The following is a 27876-nucleotide window of genomic DNA, read 5'->3' as shown; positions in this document are numbered from 1 at the left end:
ATGGCTGAGTGTAGGGTGGCCCCGGTTGTGGTATTGCTTCTTGTCCTGGTCGCACCAGCCCTGAGCGGATGCCCAATCGCCTGCCGCTGTTCCTTTGCCATGATGCAATGCCTAGAGCTGGACGGGATCACCAGCATCCCGGCATTGGCGCCACAGGAGGGCGAAAACATCACCGAAATGTAAGTTGAGTTTGAAACTGTTTGATGAGCTTTATGTTGAACGGAAAGAGTGAGCTGCTTGATAAAAGTTGCGGAGACTTCCATGGAAGTTCTCGATCTTGCAAGGAGATGGAATGGGTTGCGAGTTCAATCAAAGTGATTGGCCTTCATTAATTTTCATGGAGAAATCTGGGCATTTGGATGTATAGTTTGTGCATGCGTTCCCTGGTTTAGCCAAGAGGTTTTTCCTGGCAGGCCAATCTAATTATAATCAGACCTGCATTTATTGCTTTTGAGCACATTTCATTTAATTTATGGAATCAGGAGCTAATGCACTGAAAGCAGAACTTTCCCAAAACTAGGGAATCCTTGAGAACTAATCAAGGACTGGAGGAAAGTGGCCTGGTACTTTGTGCTGCTGAGCTTCTCTTTAAGTGCTTTTAAGAGTGTCAGGTACATAATCTATTCTCGGAAATGGTGAGAAAACATCTTAATGTTCATGTGTGTACAGTCAGCCAGATGGTTCCCAGAGGTGAAGGTGTTAATAGTGATACCAAGCCGTGGAGAATGTTGCACTTCATTCAGAATAGTGTTTATATGATTATGGCACTTATGCACTTATGCTTATAGTATCACCGCACCTCTTACAATCTTTATTTCACTCTGTTTCATGCATTCTCTCATTCTCCTCCCTTCAGTGTAAACAATGCAATTTTAAATGGAAAGAAATGCAAGATTTATTATATTTAAAAGGTCAGCATACTTTTACACTACAGTATCATTAAAAATACTTATAAATTAAAGAGTAATTCACCTCAAATTCTGCAGTCAATAGCAATATCCACCTCATCTCTACATATATATATTTTTTTAAAGTTATGCTGCATCTTATTTTCTTATTAATTATGTGGATTGGAGTGTTCTAAGAACTCGGTGTTTGGAGTTGTGTTTGTTTGCATTATTTTAAATGTGTGTTACCTTGATAGTGTTTGTTTGGGTCACATCTCTGGGCATCTCATAGATGCTGGATGCTGTGTTCAAAAGGTGTCCATGTTATTTGAGGTCATGTTTTCAGGATCTGGTTGACTTGGTGCCCTGTAAGAGATGAGACATGACCAAAGGGAAAAAATACATTTTTAAAAACTTGGTTCTACATAGAAATGTAGAGTGTAAAGAAAATGTGTTCAAATCCCAATCTAATAAATACAGCTTAAATTTAAATTGAATGAAATTTCATTATATGGAAAAGAGCAGCTTTTGATACATTTTGATAATTCCTGTTTCCCATGTAGAAAAGAAAAATGTCATATGAGACAAATACTTTACCTAAACTGTAAAAATTATTGTTGGTTTAACTTGGTTGCCTTAAAATTTTGAGTTCATTGTAATTAACAACTTGAGTTAATACAATAAAGGAGACCGGTTTAATAAATAGAAACTTAAAATATTATGTTATCTGAACCATATTAATTATCTAAGTTGATTTGACAATAGAAAAAAAAAAGAAGTGATAAATCACTTTTTACAGTGTACAATGATTAGAGATTTATATTTCTTTTCTTATATATATATAAATGTAAAGTATATGCAGTCACACAATGTCTGACGTCATCACTGTATTTTTATGGTAAAGTTCGGCACAGATGCCAATGTTGTTTGTCTCAGTACACCTGCTCACGTGTGATTCTCTGAACTCCAGTACAGTAGAGTCTCTACATTCACTACAAGATTCAATCAATAAATGAGAATGCTCTTTCACCATGTGTTTACACAGAACACTCTGTGCCAGTAAAAACGCAGCATTTCGCTATATTAGTGAGACGGGCACAGTACACAGGAACAGCACTTCTACCAGGGAGGAAAACAAGAGACCATTAACTTCATACCAGCGGCAGAAATACATCATTCATCATGCTGTAAATTCCATTCTGCGAATTGCATGCGAATGCCCCGCTGAAAACAATAGATGAAATATTGCCCACTCGACTCGATTCAATAAGCCAAAGCAGTTTGAGATGTCGTCCCACCTGCTCTGTAATTGCATTACGGCTCTCTGGGTCAATCAGATGCTAATAAATATCTGTTTGTGCTTCTCGAACACAACTGCACAGAGTCACAGATCAAAAGATTCCAGTGAAGTCGGTAGAAATGTCTTTAGTTATCAGCATCTATATTTGAAAAGATTATGTACGAGTAAGAGAGGATATAAGGCAGACAGCATGTGTGTATATTCAATGCCTTACTACTGGTCAATATTTTGCGATCAATCATTTCTTTGCAATTAATACACAATAAAACACACTGGCTATATTATATCCCACCTCGTTAAAGCTGTAATTTAAAAAAGCCATATTTCAGGGTCATATTTCAGCATGCTACAGTGAATTATGCTTGATTATGTATTGACAGTGAAAAAAGCTCTACAGCAATTATCAGAAATATCAGGGAAAACATCATATTGAATTGAATTGATTATATGTACTTAAACATCATATGAGTTTGTCCAGATGGTTTATAAAAATATTTCTGATATTAGTTCTGTGGTTTATTTGGATTTGCCAATGTCGAGTGCTGCTGCCAGCCGACACTGACCCACAGGATGAAGTTTTCTAAATGATTAGAGACTAAAAACATGGCAAGATCATGGTACTTTCTGTTTTAACTATGCAGCTTTGTTGTATTGAATTATGGAACACATATAATGTATTCTTAAACATACACTGCTCGGCCAAAAAAAGGTGGTCACTGTTTGGATTTTAATTCGCAAATACCTAAAAGTCTATGAATGGATCATTATTACAGTGATTATTATGTTTCTAGTGTGTTTTATGTTTGGCAATGCTTCTTTTAACCCCTAAAAGATGGAGTGTGTAGCTTTTCATTTCTTAAACAAACATGAAGAAAGTCATATCATGGCCATATTCCAGGATGACAATTTCAAGATTCATCAGGCTCAAATTGTGAAAAAAAAAATAAAAATAAAAAAAAATGTTTGAGAGGTAGCATGAAGAATCACTTTTCTGAACTGGCATCTAATTTAATTTCATTGAAAGTCTTTGGGATGTGCTGGAGGAGACTTTACAGAGTGCTCACCTCTTGCATTGTCAATACAAGATCTTGACCAAACACAGATGCACTTCTTGATGGAAAAACATCACAACATTTATTTCCATCAAGAGGTGCATCAGTTTTTGGTCAAGATCTATGCAAGAGGTGAGCATTCTGTAAAGTCTCCTCCAGCACATCCCAAACACTGAGGTTAAGATCAGGACTCAATAGTGCCAATTCATGTGTGAAAATGATTCTTCAGGCTCTCTGAACCATTCCTTCACAATTTTAACCCTGATGAATCTTGACATTCATTGACATCCTGGAATATGGCCATAATATGTCTTCTGACATGGTTGTTTAAGAAATGAAAAGCTACACACTCCATCAATTAGGGTTAAAAGAACCATTGCCAAACATATAACATGCTAGAAATATAATAATCACTGTAATGATGATCCATAAGTGTTTAGTATTGTGTATAGACTGGCTCTTTATAGTTTGATTCACTGAGCCACTTTGAAAATTTTTCTCAAAAAGAATCTGAGTTCTCATTCCTGGAAGTACAAGTGCTGTTCATGTTCAGTAAAACTGCTTGTGTGGAAATGAAAAAAGTAATCGATTTCAAAATATTTCACTATTGTGTTCATGCCTCATTAAGGGCTGCAAGGGCAGTGCGCTATTTCATATAACTCACAGATACCTGGAACCACACACTTCAAGTTCAGGAGTCTTAGAGTGGAGATAGAACAAGCTTCTTCTTGCTAAATGTACTCAGGTTTACATAAATTTATTTAAATATTTTTACAATACATTTACATTTACAATTACAATTCTCAAGAACAAATGTCATTATAATGAAGATTGAGTGGCTACATTCAGTAAACATACAGTATAGCATCAGATTTGAATTAATGACATTAAGCATGATTATCATAGCATTATTTTAGTTGAATTTCAATCTGTTCTTTCATTTCAACTCTTTAGCTACATAGAGAATCAAGCAAACCTGGAAAACATCACAGACATAGACCTCGCCAACTACAGAGAACTGAAGAATCTGTAAGTATTTCATTCTACAAAAGATATACCAGACTGAATAAAGATATATATTAATATAAAATATGTATATTTTTTATATATAATTGTTTTTCAAAGAAGTTTCTTGTGCTCACCAAGGCTGCATTTATTTGATCAAAAATACAGTAAAACGTGTAATGTTGTAGAATGTTGTAATGTTGTAGAATATTATTACAATTTAAAATAACTGTTTTCTACTTAAATATATTTTAAAATGTAATTTATTCCTTTGATGCAAAGCTGAGTTTCCAGCATCATTACTCCTGTCTTCAGAATCACATGATCCTTCAGAAATCATGATTTTCTGCTCAAGAAACATTTTTTTATCATTATCAATGTTGAATGCAGTTTTTGCATTTGGTTTTGTAATAATATATTTTGTAAAAATTTCCAATAAATTAATAAATAAATTTGTACTAACCCCAAAGTTTTGAACGGTATACAATTATAAACAAATTTCTCATATTCAGAGTCAATTATCTGTCTGACTTCTGTATACATTTTTCAGGACGGTCACAGATTGTGGGTTGGTGTACATCTCTGAAAATGCCTTCCAGCATAATTTCAAGCTGCAGTATGTGTGAGTGTTCTTTACATATACGACTGGCCTTCCCACAATACACTTGGGTCTCAGGGCTTGTACCTGTCAATCACTTCAAATCCTCTTCCCTTCTGATGAGTGAAGCTGCTTTATTGGTCTCAGGCGGTAAAAACCCTAGGCACATTTAAAGTTAGTTAGCAACTAAATGACTATTGAGGAAAACATTTTCACATTTCACTTCCAGAAATCACTTTATTGCATTTATTTCCGTAATTAAAAAGGAAATTTGCAGAGATTTGCTGTTCATGATCATTATGTCATCCAAGGGCTTAAGAACAATTTGAAAATTATGTTTGGTGGGATGCAGGAGACATTACAAAATCAGCTTGGCTCATGAATATTAATTGCATGAAATGACATCTAGTTGTTCTACCTGATTTGCTATTTGCAATGCAGAGACCTTTGCTAGGTCTTACAGAAAATTCTGTCATTATTTATGCAAAACCTGTATGCTGTTTCTTTTCTATGGAATTTTAGGAGACTTAAAGGGATAGCTGAAGGTAGCCATTGACTTCCATAGACTATGAATTCAATGGCTACCATCAACTTTTTGGTTACCAACATTCTTCAAAATATCTTCTGTGTTCAGCAGAATAAAGAAAAACAAACAGGTTTGGAACAACTTGAGGGTGAGTGAATGATGACAGAATTTTCATTTTGGGATGAACTATCCCTTTAAAACATTTTGAATATAGTGTCCACATGGAAATTATTTATTGGGCTTTATTTTTAATCACCATGAATTATCACTAGATGGAAAAGAATATAGTTTAAAAACAGGAAATGACATGAGGGTGAGTAAATAATGACAATTTTAATTTTGGGGGAATTATTCCTTTAAAAATCTCAAAATATAATAATAATTTTACAAAAAGTGGGGGGACAATAATGGTTTATAAGCCCTTCATCTCATCCAAATCATGTATACAACAAATCAAACTTCACTTATACCAAGAAACCTTATATAACCTCTACAGCAAGAAGTCTTAATAGAAGAAAACCGATATATACTAACTCAATACCTAAAAATAGAAGCATAACTATTTTTAATCATGCATTTTAGGGCTAAAAGAGCCAACCTATATCTATTCCCTCCTGAAGGGAAGATTTCTAATCACAGCATCAACAAAACACTAATGATATTAGCTGCAAGGTTGTTGACCCTTATCTCCACTATCTTGTAATCGTTATCTCCCAGTGTGTGTGACATGCCCACTGTTGTTGATGTGGGGGAAAGCGGTCACACAAGAGGGGGGAATGGGGGGGTTCTGAGGAAACATGAGAGCATATCCAGCAGTCACCTTTTACTCGCCCACTTTGGCGTATTATTGACAACTGATGCATAATAAATACACTCCACTAAGGGTCCATTATCACGCAATCAATATTTCACAGAGGGCTGCATGTGAGAAGGACCAGATGTGTCTGTAAGCTTAGTGTGGCGGTGGGGATGTACAGTATGAAAAATCAAAAGTATAAAAGAGACTATCTATTATACCCCAGGACCCATCCTTCGCATCGGTTCTTTAAATCCACGCACCCCCCCCCTCCCTTCGACGCCAGTATGAAACGGCAGCTGCTATTCTCAGACGTTCTCTCCCTATGGTAGAATCGAGCTGTAATAGATAGGCCCCGATGGCCGACCCATCTGACATGAACTTTTGGGAGTAGGGAAAACAAATATTTGAACCCTTGCTGGCCCCCATTAGCCCTGCCACAGAGAATCTATATCTGCCAAGCCGTTATTGTCCCCATCGGCTGTCATCTCTCTTTATTTAGCTTTAGATTTCAGCTTCCGTCTCCTCCAGAGGTCTCGCAAATTCAATTAAACAAGACGACAAATATGTCTGAATCAGAAACCTTGAATTGAGAAGCTTTCTGTACACAAAAAGACGCAAAAAAAAAAATCCATCAAACTATGTCTGCGGTCAACACACAGGCCTTCAAAATTCACTCTCTCACACTGAGTCAAACCTGTTCTAGTTTATCTGTGAGAAAGAGAAGAAATTCACTCAGCTAATTAAGCTTGAGTCCAGTTATCAGCCAATACAGAGAGATGTGTGCCGGTTTTATTTAGAAATGCAGTGCTACTATGAAATATTTTGTTGCTTTGAATCTTGTTAGTGCCACTTGCTACTGTCTTTGTTTTCATTTTTGGGTCAACTATCCCTTTAAGCTTATTAGGGGCCAATTATGCAGAATGGCTTTATACTGTTAAAAATGCAAGATGCAGGTCAGTGGAATGGAAAAATGGTGCAAGGGTCTAGAGACACATTTTTTTTAAAAAGCTGAGCTTTTTTAACTTGAGCGCCATATTTTTAAAATGCCGTGTCATGCGCGAGACTCTGCAAAAGTTGCGAGACGAGCACAAGAGATAAAAACATCTGTCTAGAGCGTGTTTACCCTAACAAATGAGGAATACTACAAGGAAAGTGATTAATCATAGGGTTAGGGTTATGATTGCATGTTTTATACATGTCCTTCTAGCACCTGTTCACATAGAGAAACAATGGAAAAGTAGTGCAATGGAATGGAAAAATGCGTTCTGCGTGAACCGGCCCTGTAAGCCCTATTACTTTTCTAAGTGATTGAGCGAAAGATTTTCTCCTGGAAATCAGTACAATGCCAAAAATGTTTACTGGAGCTCTATCTAGATATCAGAACAACGTCTGTGTTATTTTTGTAATATTTATATGCTATTATAGTATTTATTAACATTTTGAATTAGCTTTCATTTCAGAAAAATCTAGTTATGTGATACAATTCCTCAAAACAGGTTAAACTCTCTATATCTGAGCTGTCTACACACCTTTTTTTGAAAGAGAATGAGACCAATTTATTAAGGAGCCTATTTAACTATTGTACAACAGAGCCTATAGCCTCTTTCCTTTGTATATAATAATTCACATATTTTCTTTTACAGAAATCTGGCCTCTAATTTACTGGTGCACATCAGTTGGAGGGTGTTCCATTCGGTGCCTCTGTTGAGTCTGTGAGTAACACACTCCACTCATGTACTGCTGTGCTGAGATTTACAGATTTATTCTACTCTGCTGGTGATTTGAGACTGAAAAAGTAAACAATTTACCTGTCTGAAAGTGATAGATTTGAGGTCCTACGTGTGTATTATTTTGCTGAAAGCATGAAGTAAGCATACGAAATCTCTTTCTCTTTCGCACAGAATTTTGAGGGACAATCAACTCACCTGCTCATGTGACATTTACTGGCTTCAGCAATGGCATAGAAAAAGACAAAGTGATATTGATTCTCAACAAAACTGTATTTACAATGGCAGCAGCGTTCAGCTGGATTCATTTGAAATGGATAACTGCAGTAAGTGCACCTATCTGGAATGGAACATATTTTAAGATCAAATGTGTAATTTTACCAAAAAGTGTAAATGCTGTGACTGTGGGGCGGAACTATTCATTTGTCCAACCAACTGCAGTGTTTGGGAAACCTTTTTGAAATAAATCAGTGCTTATGAATAAAATATATCACTTTTAAGATATTGAAACAAAATTGTCATAATGGTTACCATACACTACTGTTCAAACGTTTGGGGTCCTTATAATGTTTTTTTTTTTCTGCTCTGCAGGTGTACCTGAAGTCAAAATCGACCCACCGACACTGACCACTCAAGAAGGTGGAAACCTGACATTTACCTGTCTGGTGAGTGGAGTACCAACACCGACTATCCGCTGGAGAACTGAGCACCTACAGTCCAGCTGGACTCTGCAGGTACATGACACTGCTTTCATACTGAAGCTGTCAATGAAGCATCAATGAAAAGTGACCAAAGTGATTTACCAGAGTAGTACATGAGCCTGGATCAACATCATTTGTTGGCACTGGAACATAAAAAAAAACATGCAATCATAACCCTAACCCTATGATTAACCACTTTCCTTGTAGTATTCCTCATTTGTAAGGGTGTGTTCACACAGGCAGGTTTGGTTCAATTTAAATGAATTATGGTCTGATTGCTCTGTTAGTGCGGTTCATTTGAATAAGTGCGAATGCTGCCATCACCAAACAAACGGACCGCTGAAAAGGTGAGTCTTGGTCTGCTTCCAAACGAATTCTGGTGTGGTTCGACTGAAAAATGAAGGCAACATGGACCAAAGATATCTAAACGAACCAAAAACAGGATGTGATGTCACAAGATGCGACCCTAAAAAGGACAGAATTCTGAAGCATGCCCATTTTTTCTCATCATAGGAGCTACTGTACATTGCCCATTAACATCAGCAATGCCATCTCCTTGCAGCAGATCTTCATTTGTGTGTGTGATGGTGGGATTTCTGCCACTGTTTTTACTCCTTTACACATTTTATAAATATTTCACAAGTTCTCAACTGGTCAAAATACATACATACACGTACAACGAGCGCATTTAGCCTAGAACACAGCATTGTTTTGGATATTCGTTAAGTTCCATTGCAAAATATGTTTGTTTTTGTTTTGTATCTTTAGGTTCGGTCTTAAAAATTACAGTGTGAACGCTAAGTGAACCAGTACTAAATGTATTATTTATTTATTTATTTATTTTTTTTGCTCTGGACCAAAAGAAGCATGCTTCAAGTGTGAACACACCCTTAGTCACTTTGGACAAAATTAAAACATGTACAATAAAATTGGTTGAAAGGACTGTTCTCGAAGTCCCTTACCCCAGCACACTATAATCTGGTTGGTTGATCAGACATTGTTGCAGGACAATCCATTGAATCTTGTCTACATTCATCGTTGTCCGCAGCAAGGAATCTGGGGATCAACTCTGGAGCTGGTTCTCCACATGAGGAACGTGTCTTCTGGAGACAACCTGCACAATCTCACTTGTGAGGCGGAGAATCGTGCTGGAATGGATGAAGCCACAGTGCAGCTGGATATCGAATGTAAGTACTGACATTTTTTCCCTTTGATTTCAAATTTGATTTTGAAATTTTTTCACCTCATATGCTGCCATTTTTTGACAAAGACCAAGGTGCTAAGCATAAATGTCTATCAGCACATTTTCAAATCTGATTGTGACTGCAAATGAGATTCCTATGGGACATTATTTCTGCATATGAGAAAAAAATATGACAAAAATATATATATTATAAAAACTTGTTTTAAGTATATTGTGTGCACAATATAATAATTTGTTCCCTTGTTTTACTAAATTGTTTGCCTGGAAAATCCAGCCTCACCACTGTACCAGCGGATGAGTCTGGTCGGCCATTGAATCAATTCGATTTCTAGGGTGGAGCAAATCCGAGCAAACAGGAAGCGGAGTAAACCAATCAGAGAAGGGCAGATGTGACGTTAGCAAAGCGACAAGAGAGTCAACAGCGAAAAGTAAATAACGTGTTTTTGGCCATTTAAAACTGAATTCACGGCTGAATAGAACAAACTCTCGGGTCTCCCGTGCGGAATCTTTGTTGATATTGAACGGACTTTCGCCGCACTAGAGTGACGCTGTTTGCGTCACTGAAATAAACGAATCTGATTGCACAGTACGGTTTGGAGTTGACTCGAGTCGCGATATATCTTGTAGAAGATATATCATTCTGTACTTGCCAGGCAACTAAATTGTGGCCACATTATACTAATTCCTTCCTTCATTTTGATTTAAATAAAACAAGGGAATTAATTATTATATAATGCACACAATTTACTTAAAATGAGGGAATGAATTAGTAAAACGTGCTGACGTATTACTTAGTTGTGGGAAGAATTTGTTAATTTGTGGCCACAATATACATATATTTTCCTGCATGTTGTGCAGGGCTTTGAATTTTTTAGTACATCAAGTTAAACTAAAAGAAAATGAGAAATGTTGCTTTGGCAAATAGCTGAAATAAAATAATAAGTTAAATAAAACAAGTTTTTTATATTTTATTTTATTTCAGTTAGTTTTTTTTTTTACAGTTTAAGTTATGGTTTAGATTTCGTTTTTATTTCTGTTTTAGTGCTTAATTTTTTTATAAAATTACATTTTTATTAATTTTAGTGCTTAAATTTTATTTTAGTCAGTTGAACTTTCATTTAGTTTATGCTTTTCATCTAATATTTATAGTTTATTTTATTTTACCTTTATTTCAATTTCAAATGTAAGTGTTTTTAATATTTTAGTAAACGATAATAACCCTGCTCTTGAAAGAAGCAACAGAATTGCAACGGCCGAATTTTTCCATCGAAAATCCTCCCATATGACCGCTCTCCACACCACAGCAATTATCACTGTTTATCACCTCCTCTTCAGAAAGAAGAAAAACAGTGCTTGACTTCAGACAAATGTATAGCCATCAAGGGAGCGATAATGACTGTCAGGAAAATGGGATGATAACCGTCTTCAGATCTTGTTTGTTCTCTACTAATGGATTTCTCTCCCCCATAGTCCGGAAATATAATTGTGAGGACCGATTGGCAGATAGCAAGTGTGCTAGCTGCCAGTCTATCAGAATCACGTGACCAGTGGACAACGGCTCGTCGGCGGCCACTGCTTAATTAGCTCCTAAATTAGCAGGCCGGTTATTTCAGTGAGCTCACGAAATCCTGCACAGCGTGCAGGTGCTGCCACGGCATAAATCTGACCTGAAACATCTTTTATTAAACCCAGATGCTAATCGATAACATAATTCCCTAGCGTTAGTTATGGCCTTAGTGTACTGTAGCTCCAGATGATGAAATTCACCTTCGGCCATCTACCTTAACCGCAACCCAATTAATGGATTCAATTATTTAATTCCTTTTGATTACCACAATTAGTGGAGTTCACAGATGGCTCTCGAACTTGCTCAACCGTTAACATCGGGTCGGTGTAACGAGGATGGTTTTTCAAGCGTGAACTCTAGGCCATGACACAAATGACTGTGATTCTCCGTGCGAAGCACTTTCTGGAGGCAGGGTCACGGGTTAAGAGCACTGAAATGGTTATGAAGCAGCGACCGGGCTGTGCGCATCAGCATGTTCTCCCGGCTAAAAGAACCATTTCCTGTATCCCACCTTCACCAGGCTCTCAAGTGCCTCTTGTGGTTAGGTCCCCTAAACAGACAGAGATTTATTATTTATAACAGGTCAACAGGTTTACTGTAAAGTTGGAGCACACTGATTCATGGAAAAAATTACGACGGATGCGCCAGTCATTTGAGCTATTCTGAAGAACAGGTACTAGATATAGAAAAGCATTATCATTCAGGAACATTGTGTGAGCTTCTTTACAACAATGATTTCCGGCAGTAATCGAATTCAACTTTATGCAAATGAGCAATGATGCAATGCAATGACTACCAATAGGAATACAGACAGTAATCTGCTGCCTGATACAGTGTGACAGACACACTAAAATGGACACACACACACACACACACACACACACACACACACACACACACACACACACACACACACACACACACACACACAAATAATGTATAGTTATAATGTACAGTATAAAGGATATTCTCATTTAATAAATGAAGATAATTAAAATTATTCAATAATCATTTAATTATTTAATATTTATTTGATATTTTATTTATTATAATTATTTATTATTATTTAATAATATTATTAGTACATTCTATTGAAATCTGCTTTAAAAAATATATGCTTTTTGAATAAGAATAGAATAAGTGCTCATAATAATAGAGTATAAATAAAGATTAGATAGCCAGATGTGTAAAGTTTGTTGTACTTTAAAAAAAAAAAAAGGGTATTTAATAGGATAGTTCACCCAAAAATGCAAATTATCCCATTACTCACCCTTAAGCCATCCTAGGTGTATATGACTATCTTCTTTCAGACGAACACAATCAGAGATATATTTAAATATATCTGGCTCTTTCAAGCATTATAATGGTAGTGAATGGGGGGTCATGTTTTGAAGCCTCCCCAAAAATGCATCCATCCATCATAAATATAATCCAGAGGGTTAATAAAGGCCTTCTGAAATGAAGTGATTTTTTTTTTTGATTTTTTTTAGAAAAATATCCATATTTAAAACTTTATAAAGTAAAATAAGTAGCTTAAAGCTTAAATATTTTTCTTACAAAAACCCAGAATATTTTTAAATATATCTCGGATTGTTTTTGTCTGAAAGAAGATAGTCATATACACCTGGATGGACTGAGGGTAAATAAATCATTGGGATAATTTTCATTTTTGGGTGAACTATACCTTGAACTCATTTTATGCTGTCAGTGTGACAAAAATGCTAAATGAACACATACAGACCTCTAGGAGGCTGATTAGGAGGTCAAATAAAGGTTGTACTTTTTAAAAATCATTTTATCCTCAAATGAACACAGATCACTATCCTATTGCACACACAACTCTGACATGCATTCTTAAAGGGAAAATGCACTTGTGCCATAATCTATCACTATTCCTTTTACATATCATATTATGATAAAGTAATCTAAATCTCAAAACAATTATATATCCAATATCGGCCAATATTGTGCATCCCTAATGGACTGTGATTATATCTCACTGTACACGTGTGAACACAATCCCCTACTGTGTTTAGTTCCAGTGCGGATCATGTATCTAAAGGAGCCAGAACAACAACATCACTGGTGTGTCCCATTTGGTGTGAACAGCAATCCTCCCGCCACCATCAAATGGCTGTACAACAACGCACCTCTCATCGAAACCCGCTACGCCTACACCGAACTGATCAGAGACGCGGCCGATGGCTCCGCTCAACACGGCTGTCTGTTCCTCAACAAGCCCACCCATCTGAACAATGGCAACTACACACTCATCGTGGAGAATAAACTGGGTAGGGCCCAGGCTACGGTAAACGGGACGTTCATGGATAATCCTTTTGGTTCCCTTGACCCAGAGGGCATCATTCATGGTGAGTGCACATCATCACACAACATGTATTGCATCAGCTTTGTTGTGCATTGAGTGATTTATTGTCATCATCTCTCTCCACATGCCAGTCCTCCCTGACAACCCAAGTAAGTCAAATTCCTTTAAGTCAAATGTCCGAATGGCTTTTAACTCACAATTGCTTTGACTATTAAAATATTCAGTTAAAAAAAAAAAAAAAAAAAAAAAATATATATATATATATATATATATATAATACTATACAGGATATATATATATATTATACTATACAGGATATATATACATCCTTTGTGTTTTAGTCGTCTTCCAGTATAAATACCTAAACATTCCTAAACCAAGATACATTTACTTGAGAAGCAAAATAAATAAGATATTAAGTCTTCTTTTATGTAAAAAGTCACTTAATTTTGATACATTTTTCATAAAACGTATCAAAATGAAGTGACTTTTTACTTAAAACAAGTAAAATTCGAAAATTAAACTTAATTCAAAGGGAAAACAAGATATTTCTTCTTTCTTAATTTTGATAAATTTAATATTTAATATCTTAAATGATACATTTAAAGAGGACCTATAATGCTGCTTCAAATTTTCTACTTTCTCTATATCAGTGCCCACTGTTTCTGAACTCCCTGAAATGCCTCCACTGTAGTCTTGAGTTTTCTTCCAGGAACGAACACGTCACAATGATAGTCATTTAAATAATTTCCATCCAATGCATACACAAAATAAAGGGGTTGGGCCTGGTTGAGTTAAGTTAGTAGTGTGTTGAAACTCGCTCTTATGGTAAGGGGTGTGATTTTTCCAAAACACTCAAAGCAGTTGACCAATCACAACACACTGGTTCAGCCAACCAATCAGAGCACACTGAACTTTCCGGAAGGAGGGGCTTCATAGTGACAGGAACTAAACAGAGTGTTACTGACAGACTGGGAAGAGAGGTGCTGCAACAATGTCAAATATATGAAAAATTCTGTGTTTTTGAACATTCAAGCATGAAAACCTATTGTAGTAGATCCTGAAAACAAAATCAAGATGTTGTATAAAGGCATAATATATATGCTTTAAAGGGTTAGTTCACCCAAAAAATGACATTTCTGTCATTACTCACCCTCATGTCGTTCCACATCCGTATGACCTTTGTTCATCTTCAGAACACAAATTAAGATATTTTTGATGAAATCCAAGAGGATTTTTAACTCCCAACACAATTACCACATTCAATAATGAGCCGGCGTTCAGACGTAAACACGGAAGCTCTAAAATTCTTTCACTGCACTAACTGCGTAACAGACTTCAGGGGAAGAGGAAAAATTGTTGAATAAAGTCATTATTTTTGTTTTGTTTTTGCGCACAAAAAGTATTCTCGTTGCTTCATAACATTATGGTTGAACCACTGTAGTCTGGTTGACTATTTTAAACGATGTACTTCTCTGGACCTTGAATGTGGTAATTTCATTGCTTTCTACGGGAGATAGAACTCTTGGATTTCATCAAAAATATCTTAATTTGTGTTCTGAAGATGAACAAAGGTCTTATGGATGTGGAACAACATGACGTTGAGTAATTAATGACAGAAATGTCATTTTTGGGTGAACTAACCCTTTAATACTTAATAAAATGTATCTTGTTTAAAAATGTTTCGATATTTGTACTGGAAAACAAGAAGAAATATTAAGAAAATAATTTTTTGCAGTGTTAATAAAGTAACATTTCATTAAATGTTTTAACATTAGCAGCTCCCACCAACCAATCAACAGAGACGGAGAAACTGGAGAGCAGAGTGTTTGGGGTATGAGATGAGTCACATATGATGCACAACATCTTGTTATTTTTTACATTCTTGTATAACTGTTAACGCTCTAATTTCGTCATAGGTGTCGGTAGCGGTGGGTCTTGCTGTGTTTGCGTGCACGTTTCTGCTCATCATGGTTGTTGTCATCAATAAATGTGGACAGCACTCCAAGTTCGGCATCCACCGTAAGTCAACATGAAGTCAAATCAGCCCATTTTTACTTAATGCACATTCTTGGTTTAATTGAGCATGTTTTTCCATATTAACAAACATTTTGCTTCCTGAACCTTGCTTTTGTATTGCTCTGAAACAACTTTCCTTTTCACAATGAAATTAATTCTCAGCGGATACAACTGAGCCTCACCCTGCATTCTCATTAAATATCCTGTTTTGCTTGACAATTAGTTGCAATTAACATTTCATGTTGATTTTTTGTGTATTAGCAAAATCCCTTTCCATATTTGCAACGCCTATAGCTACTTTGGGCATGTAAGACCAACTTGAAAGGGGAAATTCTTGCCAAACTTAGATTCAATTAACATATTTCAAATCAGTAGTAAAATCCATCTCATAAATGGGAACCAGAGCTTCTAACAGCAGCTGCAGTGTTACTCCTCCATATTGTGCATTGTAGTCTCTCCCATTCATAGCAATCTTAGTATATATACAGTCTTTGTGAAAAGTCTGACTGAAATCAAAACAGACCGCATTTACTTTCTTAATGCATATTGTGCATGTTACTCCATAATTTTGCTCCGTACTGCTCTGATTCAATTTTCCTCTTCAACTGATGTTACAAATCCCTTTTACTTTTCAAAATCTTCCTACCAACTATCCAATTTGGCATGTAATGGCATGTAATCAAGCCCCACCCTTCATTTTTTCTCATAAAACATCCTATTTTGCTCAAAAATACATCAGATTACAGAAGTATAATGATTAACATTATTCCGATAGTCCACTTTAGACATTCTATAAGTAACTTTGCAACTACATATCAACTAACTCTCAATAGATATTATAGATTGTCTGCTTAATATCCGCTAACACTTTATTTTGATGCTCCCCAACACACATTTTCTGACTATAAGTGACAATTTATTCTATTAATCCAAGCCTAAGTGTCTACTAATACTCTAACAAGAGTTAGTTGAAATGTAGTTGCAAAGTTACTTTTATTTAGTAGAATGTCTAATGTGGACAATCAAATAAAGTGTAATCTAAAATTATTACTTTTTTTATGTATTACTTGCTGATAGTCAAGGTCATGTGATCTAAATATGGTGGCCAGTCCACCATTTGTAACATGTGTCTCATGTCATCATTTCATCTGTGCTCCATTTTTCATTTAGAGTGCCTTTTTACACAGACACCTCAATATTTCTCCCAAAATACAGCTTAGAACTCATTCATTTTCACTTAATCAGAAAGCTAAATCAGTTTACGTCTCAAATGAAGATGTTTTGAGGTCTTTCAAACATCGCAGAAACAAACCAGGTGTGACTCACGCAACAGCAGAAGAATGTCAGTGCTAAACAAGAAAGCCAGAGACAGCACAATCACAGCCCATGCCAAAATGACTTTCTCCATTATTATTTTGGAATCTGAATGAGTTCCACAGGAGGCATTGTGTTGCTTTTAAGTAACGCACAAAAAGCAAGCGAAATACAGTCTCTTCTGAGCTGTAACTTTGTACAGTGTCAGCCTAACAGCTCGGCAAAGTGCTGCCAGGTCTTAATTACAGCATGCAAAGTAAATAGCATCGGGAGCCCCAGCCGCGAGCGAGCCATTAAAGAAGAGTGATGGAGCCAGGCTTTTCAGGTCCACTCGCTCCGCTCACAAAGTGCCTAAGTGGACCTGATTGCCTCCCTCCCCTCTCGCCCTCTATTCCCTGCGTTCCTCTTCTCTGCCCAGTCTGGGGTCTCTGCGGTTATAGCTTGAGTGGGTTTTGTGATTTGAACGAGAGGCCTTTGTGTTTAATTCTGCTCCCTAAAAGTGAGGTGATTTGCTTTGGATCAAGTAAACATTCTGCTAGATATCTGTTGTATAGATACAGTTTTGTGCATGCACTAATTTGTCAATTTTAAACATTTCTACATATATCCAACACAACATACTGTTAGTGGTGTTTGCCAAGGCAAGTATCAGCAGTACTACTTTTCACAATTAGGGTTACAGATTGGAATAAACCCAAACTTCGAAGATTAAATTGCACTGTGTAACCATTTGTGCTACATGATACCTCAAATCCTGCAGCTTGTCGAAAAAAGTTTTCTAAATCATGGGTTTTCAATCATATAGATGCCATGGACCACCAAATAAGATCATTATTGTGCAATATTTTCATGTATGAAATCCAATATTCTTATATACATATGTGTAAAATAATATTTGGAAAATATTTAGTTTACGTTACATTATGGCACAAACAAGCAATTTAAAAATTATAGTTTTTTGATCATCTAAGTGACCAGGACTTGACATTACATTTTTTGCTCACCAGCAACCGTGTTTAGTGGTTTTCCAAAGTCACTTGTCACTCTGGTTTTTCACTGGCCACAATTTTGACATTGATACCATTGGGAAAAAACTGCCATATAGATATTTTTGATATCATCTCATAATTTGGCAGCAGGTATATAAGGCTTCTGTCACTTTAAGACCTGACGCACAAATCCATTATACTCTTACAAACGCTTTTTCTTTCTCAACAATTTACATTCACTTAAAAGATAACTGACTGAATACTTGGCATTTTGACATCATTTTGTGTGTATTTCACTCAATACGCAGTGAAAAATAAATCGATTTTAGAGGTGGCTTTGTGTGTGTGCACACTTTGGGTAATGAGTAAAATGTGCAATACTCACAATCCCACAGTGAAATTTAGGACAATGTTACACTGACAATATTTATCAGGAGCAAATGAAATGAGTGAGTGAGGGGAGGCGGGTTTGTGTGTCATCTCGCTGTAAAGATGAGAGAGAGAGAGAGAGAGAGAGAGAGAGAGAGAAAGAGCAACTGGTATCGTGTATCTATTCTGCGGAAAATGATTATTGGAAGCGTTTCAGATATTTCAGTGTTGTTATGTATCGAAAAATCTATATTTTTGTCAAAACTACATTGCACTTAGTTTATTATTTCAGATGCCTTCTTTAAAGACTACAATTGAAAAATGTATATATTATAAATAAAATTAAACCCACCAAAGTGGCTAGGAGGAGTGACAAATGTCTTAAACGCCACTGCTGAATAATGTCAAGCCCTGTAAGTGACAAACATAACTGTTCATCTGTAAACACTCGGGTAAATCTGAAATGTAACTGGCTAGGATTATACAAGAAAAAAAAAAGAGAGATGTTGTCAAACTGCATAGGAATTTGTCTAGAGCACTTCAGATGTTGACTCTGTAATTGCCAATAAGTTGATTAACTTATCAGGGCTCAGGTTATAGATGTGAAGAAATATGCTGACCAGAGCTGCTTGGGAACCACTTCCTGTCTGTGTGTCTACAGGTTCGTCTGTTCTAGGCACTGAGGATGACCTGGCCGTGTCTCTCCGCTTCATGAACTTCGGGGCAAGTCCTCTATCTTCAGATGATGGCACACTGGATTCTGGCCTGTCCAGTTTTGTAGAGAACCCGCAGTATTTCTGTGGCATCATCAAAGAAAAAGACATGTGTGAGTGTCTCACTAACCCATAATAGCACACAAGTTTTCAGCATGCTGATTCAATTTGTGCCAAATCAAAGGGATTAATTCTTTGTTTTTTTTCAGGTGTTCAACACATTAAAAGAAAAGACATTGTTTTAAAGTGGGAACTGGGTGAAGGAGCTTTTGGCAAGGTTTACCTGGCAGAATGTGCCAACCTTTGTCCGGATACTGACAAGATGCTGGTTGCTATTAAGGTTATATTTTGTTGTATGTATTTTTATGTTCCTTAAAAAAAAAATTAATGTTTGCATATATATATATATATATATATATATATGAAATTTGAAAAAAAAAAAAAAGCTGGAAATTATACAGCTAGTGCATGTACACACATTTGAACAAGAACAATGGCAAGCAAATCAAAACATTACTAAATGGTTAGTAATTTTCAACCAGTTCTTCCTGATTCGTCCAAGACTATCACAAGTTTTCACAATTCTGCAAAAATCTCATAATCAAGCTAGATAACTAGCTAGATAAGCTAAACAACATTCAGTTCAACCACAGAAAATGATTACGTTTGCAAAGCAAAGTTGTTATTGATAACCTAAACTATTATAAAACATTTTTGTTAACTGAAACAAAATATAAAAAAAAAATGATGTAAAACTTAAACTTAAAAAATGAAAAGAAAAATGTAATTCCAAAAAATAATTAAATAAATTGAAAATAAAATTTGTCTGGAAGTAATATAAAAACGGATTTAAATTACAAATGCAATTTTCATCTAAAAAAAGGTTTATTTCCCTGAATGCATTACCTGTCTTAATTTTAATTTGAAAGTATCTAAATACTTTTTTGGGGGCACCTTATGTTCACTGTATTTGAACATCTGAATGTCTTCATGTGTAGACCTTAAAAGTCGCCAACGAGTCCACCCGGCAGGACTTCCAGCGCGAGGCCGAGCTGCTCACGGTGCTGCAGCATGAACACATAGTGCGGTTCTACGGCGTGTGTACAGACGGAGAACCTCTGGCCATGGTGTTTGAGTACATGCGACACGGAGACCTCAACCGCTTTCTAAGGTCAGTCTAATAACCACCAGCCACTCACAGAGAATTAACTACAGTGCCAACAATGTGGTGTAGCAGTCGGAAACTGACAAGCTGAAAGAGCCTTTAGAGAAAGAGCTTCTATCCATATTTGCTGTCTTATGACAACCTTAAAAATGTGTTTCGTTGGACAGATATAGCAAAAAGCATATAAGAAATTACTTAGGAGAAATATGTTGCAGGCTGAATTCGACCCAAGAAAGCTTCAAATGCCCTCTAAAGTGTTAATAGTTAATAATCTAGCCTGCTAGTCAACTTTCTGCATTTTCTATTGGACTCATTTTACATGAAAAGTTGCATCAAGACCTTTCATTTACCATAATTCCATCTGTATCTTCTGTAACCCAATGCCAAAACTGAGTAGAAACCCAAATGCAGATCCAGCTTTGTGATGCTTCAGTCTTAATTAAGAAGTAAAGTTCACTGAAGTATGAGGTGGCTGATGGGGGACTGACTGACCATATGTCCGGCACAGCTGAGTCTCGGTGCGTAAAGATCCAGTCTGTTTGCCAGGTGGTTGCTGGGGCCAGATTGGGAGTGGGGACAAGTGAATGTTTGAGGGGGAGATGGAAATCGCATTTTCACGTGTATGGATGTGGCTCCAGTCTCGGTTGCAGCTGCCCCATCCTGCCACCTGCCTGTTAAACTAATAGGGATCTCATACTAAACCTCAGAACAGAAAAGGAGGCAAGCGTATACATGCGTATATTAGGATGAATGGAGACAGTGGTTTGCTCATTGAGGCTTGACACGCAAGGCAATGGTGAGCAATGGTGCTTGTGCTGTCATCTAGCAGATGTTTTTCATCCAGTGTGACTTACTACAATCTGGAGGTTGCTCAAAATCATAACAGTATAATTCATGCAAACTTGGCGTTACCAACAAATTTTAACCACTATACCATTATAAATAAAGGTTCCAAAAGGGGGTTTTCACTGTGATGCCAAAAAAGAATCATTTTGGGTTCCCCAAAGAACCTTTCAGTGAACAGTTCTTTAAAGAACCTTTATTTCTTGTTTCTTTTCTTTAATAACCTTTTTCCACTATAAAAAAACCTTTGGTGCAATGGAAAGGTTCCGTGCATGTCAAAGGTTCTTCATGGAACCAGAACCAATGATGAAAATAAAGGACCTCAATTTTTGTAGGATGCTTGTGTTCAGAATGAAATACTAGCATACTGCTTGTTGCATACTGCCTACTATTTTTTTTTTAAAAACAGCATGCAGTGTATAACGATGAAAAGTAGCATGCTGCATTGTTGTCACTTTGCTAGTGAGTGGCATCCTGTTATGTCGCACACAAATTTTGCACTTTTCATTCAATTTTGTGCAAAATGTCTTCGCTTTAAGCAGTTTGATCAAATAATGTGCCAAGATAATGGTTGGTGTCACTTCCAGTTCATTTATTATGGTTGAAATAATGTGCTGAAGTCCTAAAACCTGGAAAATAAGTTAGCATTCTTGAACTTCCAGGTCCATCATCCTGAATTTTTTCAGTTTTTTGAATGGATTTTTGGTTAAATGGCTGAAATAAGGTCTGTGGTTAACGAGTTCAAGATGTTTTCACATTTTATTTAATGACATAAAATACATGAATAATACTGCTAAATGGGACTATAGAGGTTGTAAGGGACATTAAAAGTCATCACACTAAACATGTAAACTCATCTACTCACTAGTCTGCTTTCACAGCCTTATTGTGTTTATCATCACACTCTTGCAAACTATTCTAACTTAAAAATTCCCAACATGTAGATTTTAAATAAAGATTGAAAGAGTTATTGGAAGCTTATTGTGATATTGAAGTTGTGCAACTGTGTAGTTCATTTATAGCCAAACTTTAGCTTTTTATTTCAGCCAATTGCAGGGGCGTAGTTTGTGGGGGGATGGGGGGGAGGTCACCCCCCCAATATTCAAATGCTTCAGTTACAACCCCCCCAATATTTCAACATGAAAATCACAGCAGATCAAATGAAAAATATGTAGAATTCATTTATTTTGTAACAATAATTTTGTTTGTATTCAAATATGAGTTTGTCATAATAAATTAGACAAAAATATTCTCCCCCTCCATTGAACCGATTGGTAACGCCCAACCAACGCGCCTCGCTCTTTCACCAAAACAACGCGAGTTGAGCTGTACTGTTTGAATGAGACAGCGCGGGTAGCACCAAAAATGAAGAGAACCGCTGCCCAGAAAGCTATATTAAACCACTGGTCCGTTAAAAAGAATAAAGCATGTACTGAGAAGGAGGTATGAGAATGTTGTGTAATACACTCATATTTTAGCTAGCTAATCCATTACAATGTAGCCATAACTATCAGTGTAACTGTAACCAGTTACCAAAACAGCCGTCTGTTTTGTTTGCTCGACTTTTGAACGAATTGGCTGAATGAACGATTTAAGTGACTCACTCACTCAATAAAAAAGCGAATCGCTGCCACCTACTGGCGGTTTCAATATTTAACATAATTTCTTTCTTTTTAGAATCACCGTTATGTTAGAATTTGATGAATGATTATACATACATTTCATAAAGTTCTGATAGATAGATAGATAGATAGATAGATAGATAGATAGATAGATAGATAGATAGATAGATAGATAGATAGATAGATAGATAGATAGATAGATAGATTATCCAATAACACTACACATAAAACAGATTATTATTTTTTAATATTAAAAAAAAAACAAAAAAACAAACAGGCAACATACGTTCAACCCCCCCAATGTTGAAACCAAATCTACGCCCTTGGCCAATTGTATTTAAGCTTCTAAATTCGTAAAATTTGTGAAAATTATCTTGATGAAAAACAAACTTTTGTTGGTCACAGAGCTTATTTTTTGCAATAATCCAAAAGCCAATGAAAAAAAAAATAATAATAAATAAATCCTTCAGCCTTTTTGTTGAGGAACCAGGGTCACGCTAACTTGCCTGCTCTGCAAAAATATGTAATACCTGCAGAACTCTGTGGAGAATCAAGTAGAGAGCATTGCATTGTGGGATACAGTATTCCACACACTCTTATAAAGGTTCGTTACTGGCATTTGATTCCATGAAGAACCTTTAACATCCATAAAACCTTTCCATTCCACAAAAGGTTCTTTATTGTGGAAAAAGGTTCCTTAGATTGTTAAAGTGTTCTTCACACTAAGAACTACTCACTGAAAGGTTCTTTGTGGAACCAAAAATGGTTCTTCTATGGCATCACTGCGCAAACACTCTTCTGGCGAGTGTAGTATGCTATGAATGCATACTAAACATCTAGAACAATTTAGTAGGGTAATCTATGCATACAGAAAATTCACATTAAATGCACATACTGCAAAAACAGTTCAAGTAGTATGCTAGCATGCCATTCTGAACACATCCAAAATCTCTTTTCTCAGGTAAATGTTTTTTAAGCATCTGTTAAATTAAGTGTGTTGTGTTTGTACAGGGCTCACGGTCCAGATGCTCGTATATTGGATGAGATGAAGGTTCCTCCGATGGGTCAGCTGACCCTTCCTCAGATGCTCCAGATCGCAGCTCAGATTGCCTCGGGCATGGTGTACCTCGCTTCCCTTCATTTTGTCCACAGAGATCTGGCCACCAGGAACTGTTTGGTTGGAGAAGGGTTGGTGGTGAAGATCGGGGATTTCGGGATGTCAAGAGACATTTACAGCACTGATTACTACAGGGTAAAACACGTCATTTCAGTTACTCCAAAAACTGACAAAAGTGACAGATCATTGGTCTTTGATGGGAAATATTTGTGTTCATATTGAGATCTCTAATAACTTTGGTTGTCTGTGCAAATTTGAGTACAATTTGAGAAACTGGAGACTTCTCCATTTCAGTAAATTCTGGGAGAATCATTTGAGACACTAAAGAGATTGTGATTTTACCTTTCTTTCCTTTATAGGTTTTTGTATATTTACCCACAGGATAGATGTTTGGTTGTAATTTGTTCTCATTCACGTCATCAGGTCGGTGGGAGGACGATGCTGCCCATTCGCTGGATGCCGCCAGAAAGCATAATGTACAGGAAGTTCACCACAGAGAGTGATATTTGGAGCTTTGGAGTGGTCCTTTGGGAAATCTTCACCTACGGCAAACAACCATGGTATCAGCTATCCAACAGTGAGGTACAGTCCACATTTAATGCTCAAAGTTAGTGTCAACCATTCATGGCTGTGCAATTGTTCCTTTTTAAATGCCAGACTCATTGTTAAGTGTTTAATAAAACAACAACCACAAAACATACCGATTTTAAAGGTAAAGTTTACCTAAAATTTACAATTCTGTCATCATTTACCCTCAAGTCGTTCCTGTATATGGATGGAAATCAGAAATGTAACAATTGTGGTTCCAACTGATCTCATTAATGATTCTTGAAGCATTTTTAGGGACAAAAATAGTAAACAATACTATTTTTGCATATTTAATTTTTCAATCAAAGTTACACAACCATTCAAAAGATTTTTTTTTTTTTTTTTGAGTTTCATGCAACAAGGATGCATTAAAATTACCAAAAGTGACATTTATATGGTTACAAAAGATTTCTATTTCAAATAAAGGCTGTTGAAATTTACATTCATCAAGAACCCTGAAAAAAATGTATCACTGTTTCCACAAAATATTAAGCAGCAATTACCGTTTTTGACATTGATAATAATAATAACAAGAAATATTTCTTCAAATTATAATGATTTCTGAAGGATCATGTGACACTGAAGCTTGGAGTAATGATGCTGAAAATTCAGCTTTGCATCACAGAAATAAATTACATTTTAAAATATATTACAATAGAAAACAGCTATTTTGAACTGTAATAATATTTCACAATATTACTGTTTTTATTGTGTTTTTGAAATAATGCAGCCTTTGTGAGCAGCACAAGAGACTTCTTTCAAAAACATTTAAAAATCTTTTGAACAGTAGTATAAACAAAACTGTATACATATCTGTATTTCTATATACATTTTTGTCATATAAAAAGCTAGTCAGCATGGAACCACCAAATGTAATGGAAAACAGCATATTTATTTATAGTAATGCTCTTTTATATAGAATACATAAGACTTTTTTCAACTTTAACATTCTGCAAAATATCTCCTTAAATGTTTCACTGAAGAAAAAAAAAAGGCAAGTAAATGAATTTTCATTTGGCAGTAAATGACTCCTGTAATGTTTACCAGCAATGACAGCAGTGATTTAGACTGTCTAAAGGCATCAGTGCTGGTCAGTGAGCTAAAGCAAACAGACAGAGCTATTCCCAACCTTCATCGTGATGTGAACATCCATTTTGGACTGGATCAGACTGTGCTCTTAAGCACTTATGAACGAGCAGATCAATAGATTTTTCGGTTCCAGAGTGATCCAGACCTTTCAGATTAGGCACCAAAAAGTGGACCCTGGTGTGACCACAACTGCACTATTATGCTGGAGAGGCCTCTCTTCTTTCAACAGAGAGGTAGATCACTTTCCCGCCAACTCGATTTTAATCCGATTAAACCTCATCTTCGCCTTGGGCCGACGTTGTTTAACCTTGTTAACCTAATCCTTCCCGAGCCATGATGGACACAGCTAATTATCAGGAGCCTAATTGTACAGGACAGAGACGGATCGTTCGTGACTCCATCTGCGAGGAAAGAGGGTGCCAGACTTTCAGAGGGGTCAATGTGAATTTTTGTTAATTTATTGCAGTGATTGAAAGCCCATTTCAGAATGATGTTCTGTGGTGCTGACAGTCTCTTCACCTTATTTGATTAAGAGGCAATGCTTGAAGGGCTTGAAGTCACTGGCGTTTTAAATAGCCACTAGGAATAGCCATGGAGAGAACAAAGTGATTTTTTACCAGCAGCTGCTGCCTGTAGAAAATAGTATATGTGAAAAAAAGAGTATAATAAAATATGTGTATATAATGTACTACAAAAACATACTGTAATTTTCAGAATGCAAAAATCCTCCACACTAAATAAAAGAGTGTTTATTGACACACTGTAAAAAGTAATACACTCTATCTACTCAATAAAATTGTGGCAACAGATTACAAGCAATATTATTAATTAAATTCAACATATATGAATTGAGTTAGAATGAACGAAATGAATTCCTGAAAAAGTCGACCATTTAAAATGTGTAGAATTAGCAAACACCATTACAAAAACCACAAACTGACATAAAAAGCAAAGAGTCAAACTGGCCAACTAAATTAAACACTGATCACCATAATGGCAACCAAACATTTTCAATAAAATAAACATCTAAATCTTTGTTAATACTTGTGTTTCTCATTCCTTCAGTGGTTCTGCTTGTTATCATCAGGTGTCTTCAAAGTTGGCAAAAAAAAAAAATAATAATAAAGAGTTGACATCTGTCTGTTATTCAGATATTTTTGTTTAAATTTCACTTAAATTTTACTTATTTTAAATGCTTGACATTTAAGGAATTCATTTGATTAATTCAAACTCAATTCTATTTGTTGAATTTAATAATATTGCTTGTATTCTGTTGCCAAAATTTTGTGGAGTATATATAACGTAATACTTTTTACAGTGTACAAAAACGGCTCGTTCTGAACATCTGAATACTGTACATAATTACATGACTGCCCACATTTACATGTCAACAATCTCTATATTCTATATATGAAGAGAATGTTTCTGTACGAATCTTAAAGGCAAAGCTGCAAAAAAGGAAAGTTTAATTCAAAAGGTCAGAGAGATGGTAGAAAATAGTTTTAAACAATAATAAAAAAAACAAAACAACAACAACTGACCTTCTATAGGTGTCCTCAGGAAATAAAAAAACAAAAACTAAATAATAAATAATTTAAAAATATTAACATTTTTCATAATTATATTTAAACATATGCTATGACCCCTTTAAAAGGACACACACATGCTTTTAAAGGGGTCATAAAATACATTAAAATAATAATCAAATTATAATTGTAACATTTTAGTTATACTGTATGTATAAAATGATTAATTATTAATAATTACTTTTCAGTGTCTGCTTTGACCCCTTTGAAAAAATTCCAAAATGTATAATTATATATACAGTATAATTGATTTTGCACAGAACATTCTCTCTCATTATATCCAAATATATAAGCAACATCAAAATCACGAATTCATGAATGATTATTTTTTGCACTAATATTATATATATATATATATATATATATATATATATATATATATATATATATATATATATATATATATATATATATATATATATATATATAAAATATGATGTAATTAAAGTCAATGTCTACAGTGGTTAAAATTAAATATATTAAACATCTTTATTCATAAGTCATTATTTTATTTTTTTTATTATTTAAAGTACCACTACAACCACTATCTCACTGTAAATATGAAATATTTCCCCTCTTTCCAGGCCATTGAGTGCATCACGCAGGGACGAGAGCTTGAAAGGCCACGTACCTGCCCGAAGGAAGTGCATCTCCTCATGCAGGGCTGCTGGCAGAGAGAACCGCAGCAGAGGCTCGTCATCAAGGACATCTACAACCGCCTCGTGGCCCTCGTCAAGAACCCGCCTGTCTATCTGGACATCCTGGAGTAG

General features: G+C 35.8%; 1 protein-coding gene across 1 annotated transcript; it reads left to right on the top strand.

Moving 5' to 3' along the window:
• Positions 1–27876, top strand: ntrk1 (neurotrophic tyrosine kinase, receptor, type 1). The gene is made up of 17 exons (XM_067396890.1): positions 1–179; positions 4194–4268; positions 4795–4866; positions 7811–7879; positions 8069–8220; positions 8486–8628; positions 9644–9782; positions 13403–13735; positions 13824–13841; positions 15471–15526; positions 15612–15714; positions 19045–19209; positions 19306–19436; positions 20095–20267; positions 23738–23978; positions 24267–24425; positions 27691–27876. The coding sequence occupies exons 1-17, from the start codon at positions 1–3 to the stop codon at positions 27874–27876; spliced, it is 2394 nt and encodes a 797-aa protein (XP_067252991.1).

This window comes from Chanodichthys erythropterus, chromosome 2 (genome assembly GCF_024489055.1).
Source record: "Chanodichthys erythropterus isolate Z2021 chromosome 2, ASM2448905v1, whole genome shotgun sequence".
Lineage (NCBI taxonomy): Eukaryota > Metazoa > Chordata > Actinopteri > Cypriniformes > Xenocyprididae > Chanodichthys > Chanodichthys erythropterus.
The sequence above is the reverse complement of the archived record's forward strand: the minus strand, read 5'-3'. Positions and strand labels throughout refer to the sequence as shown.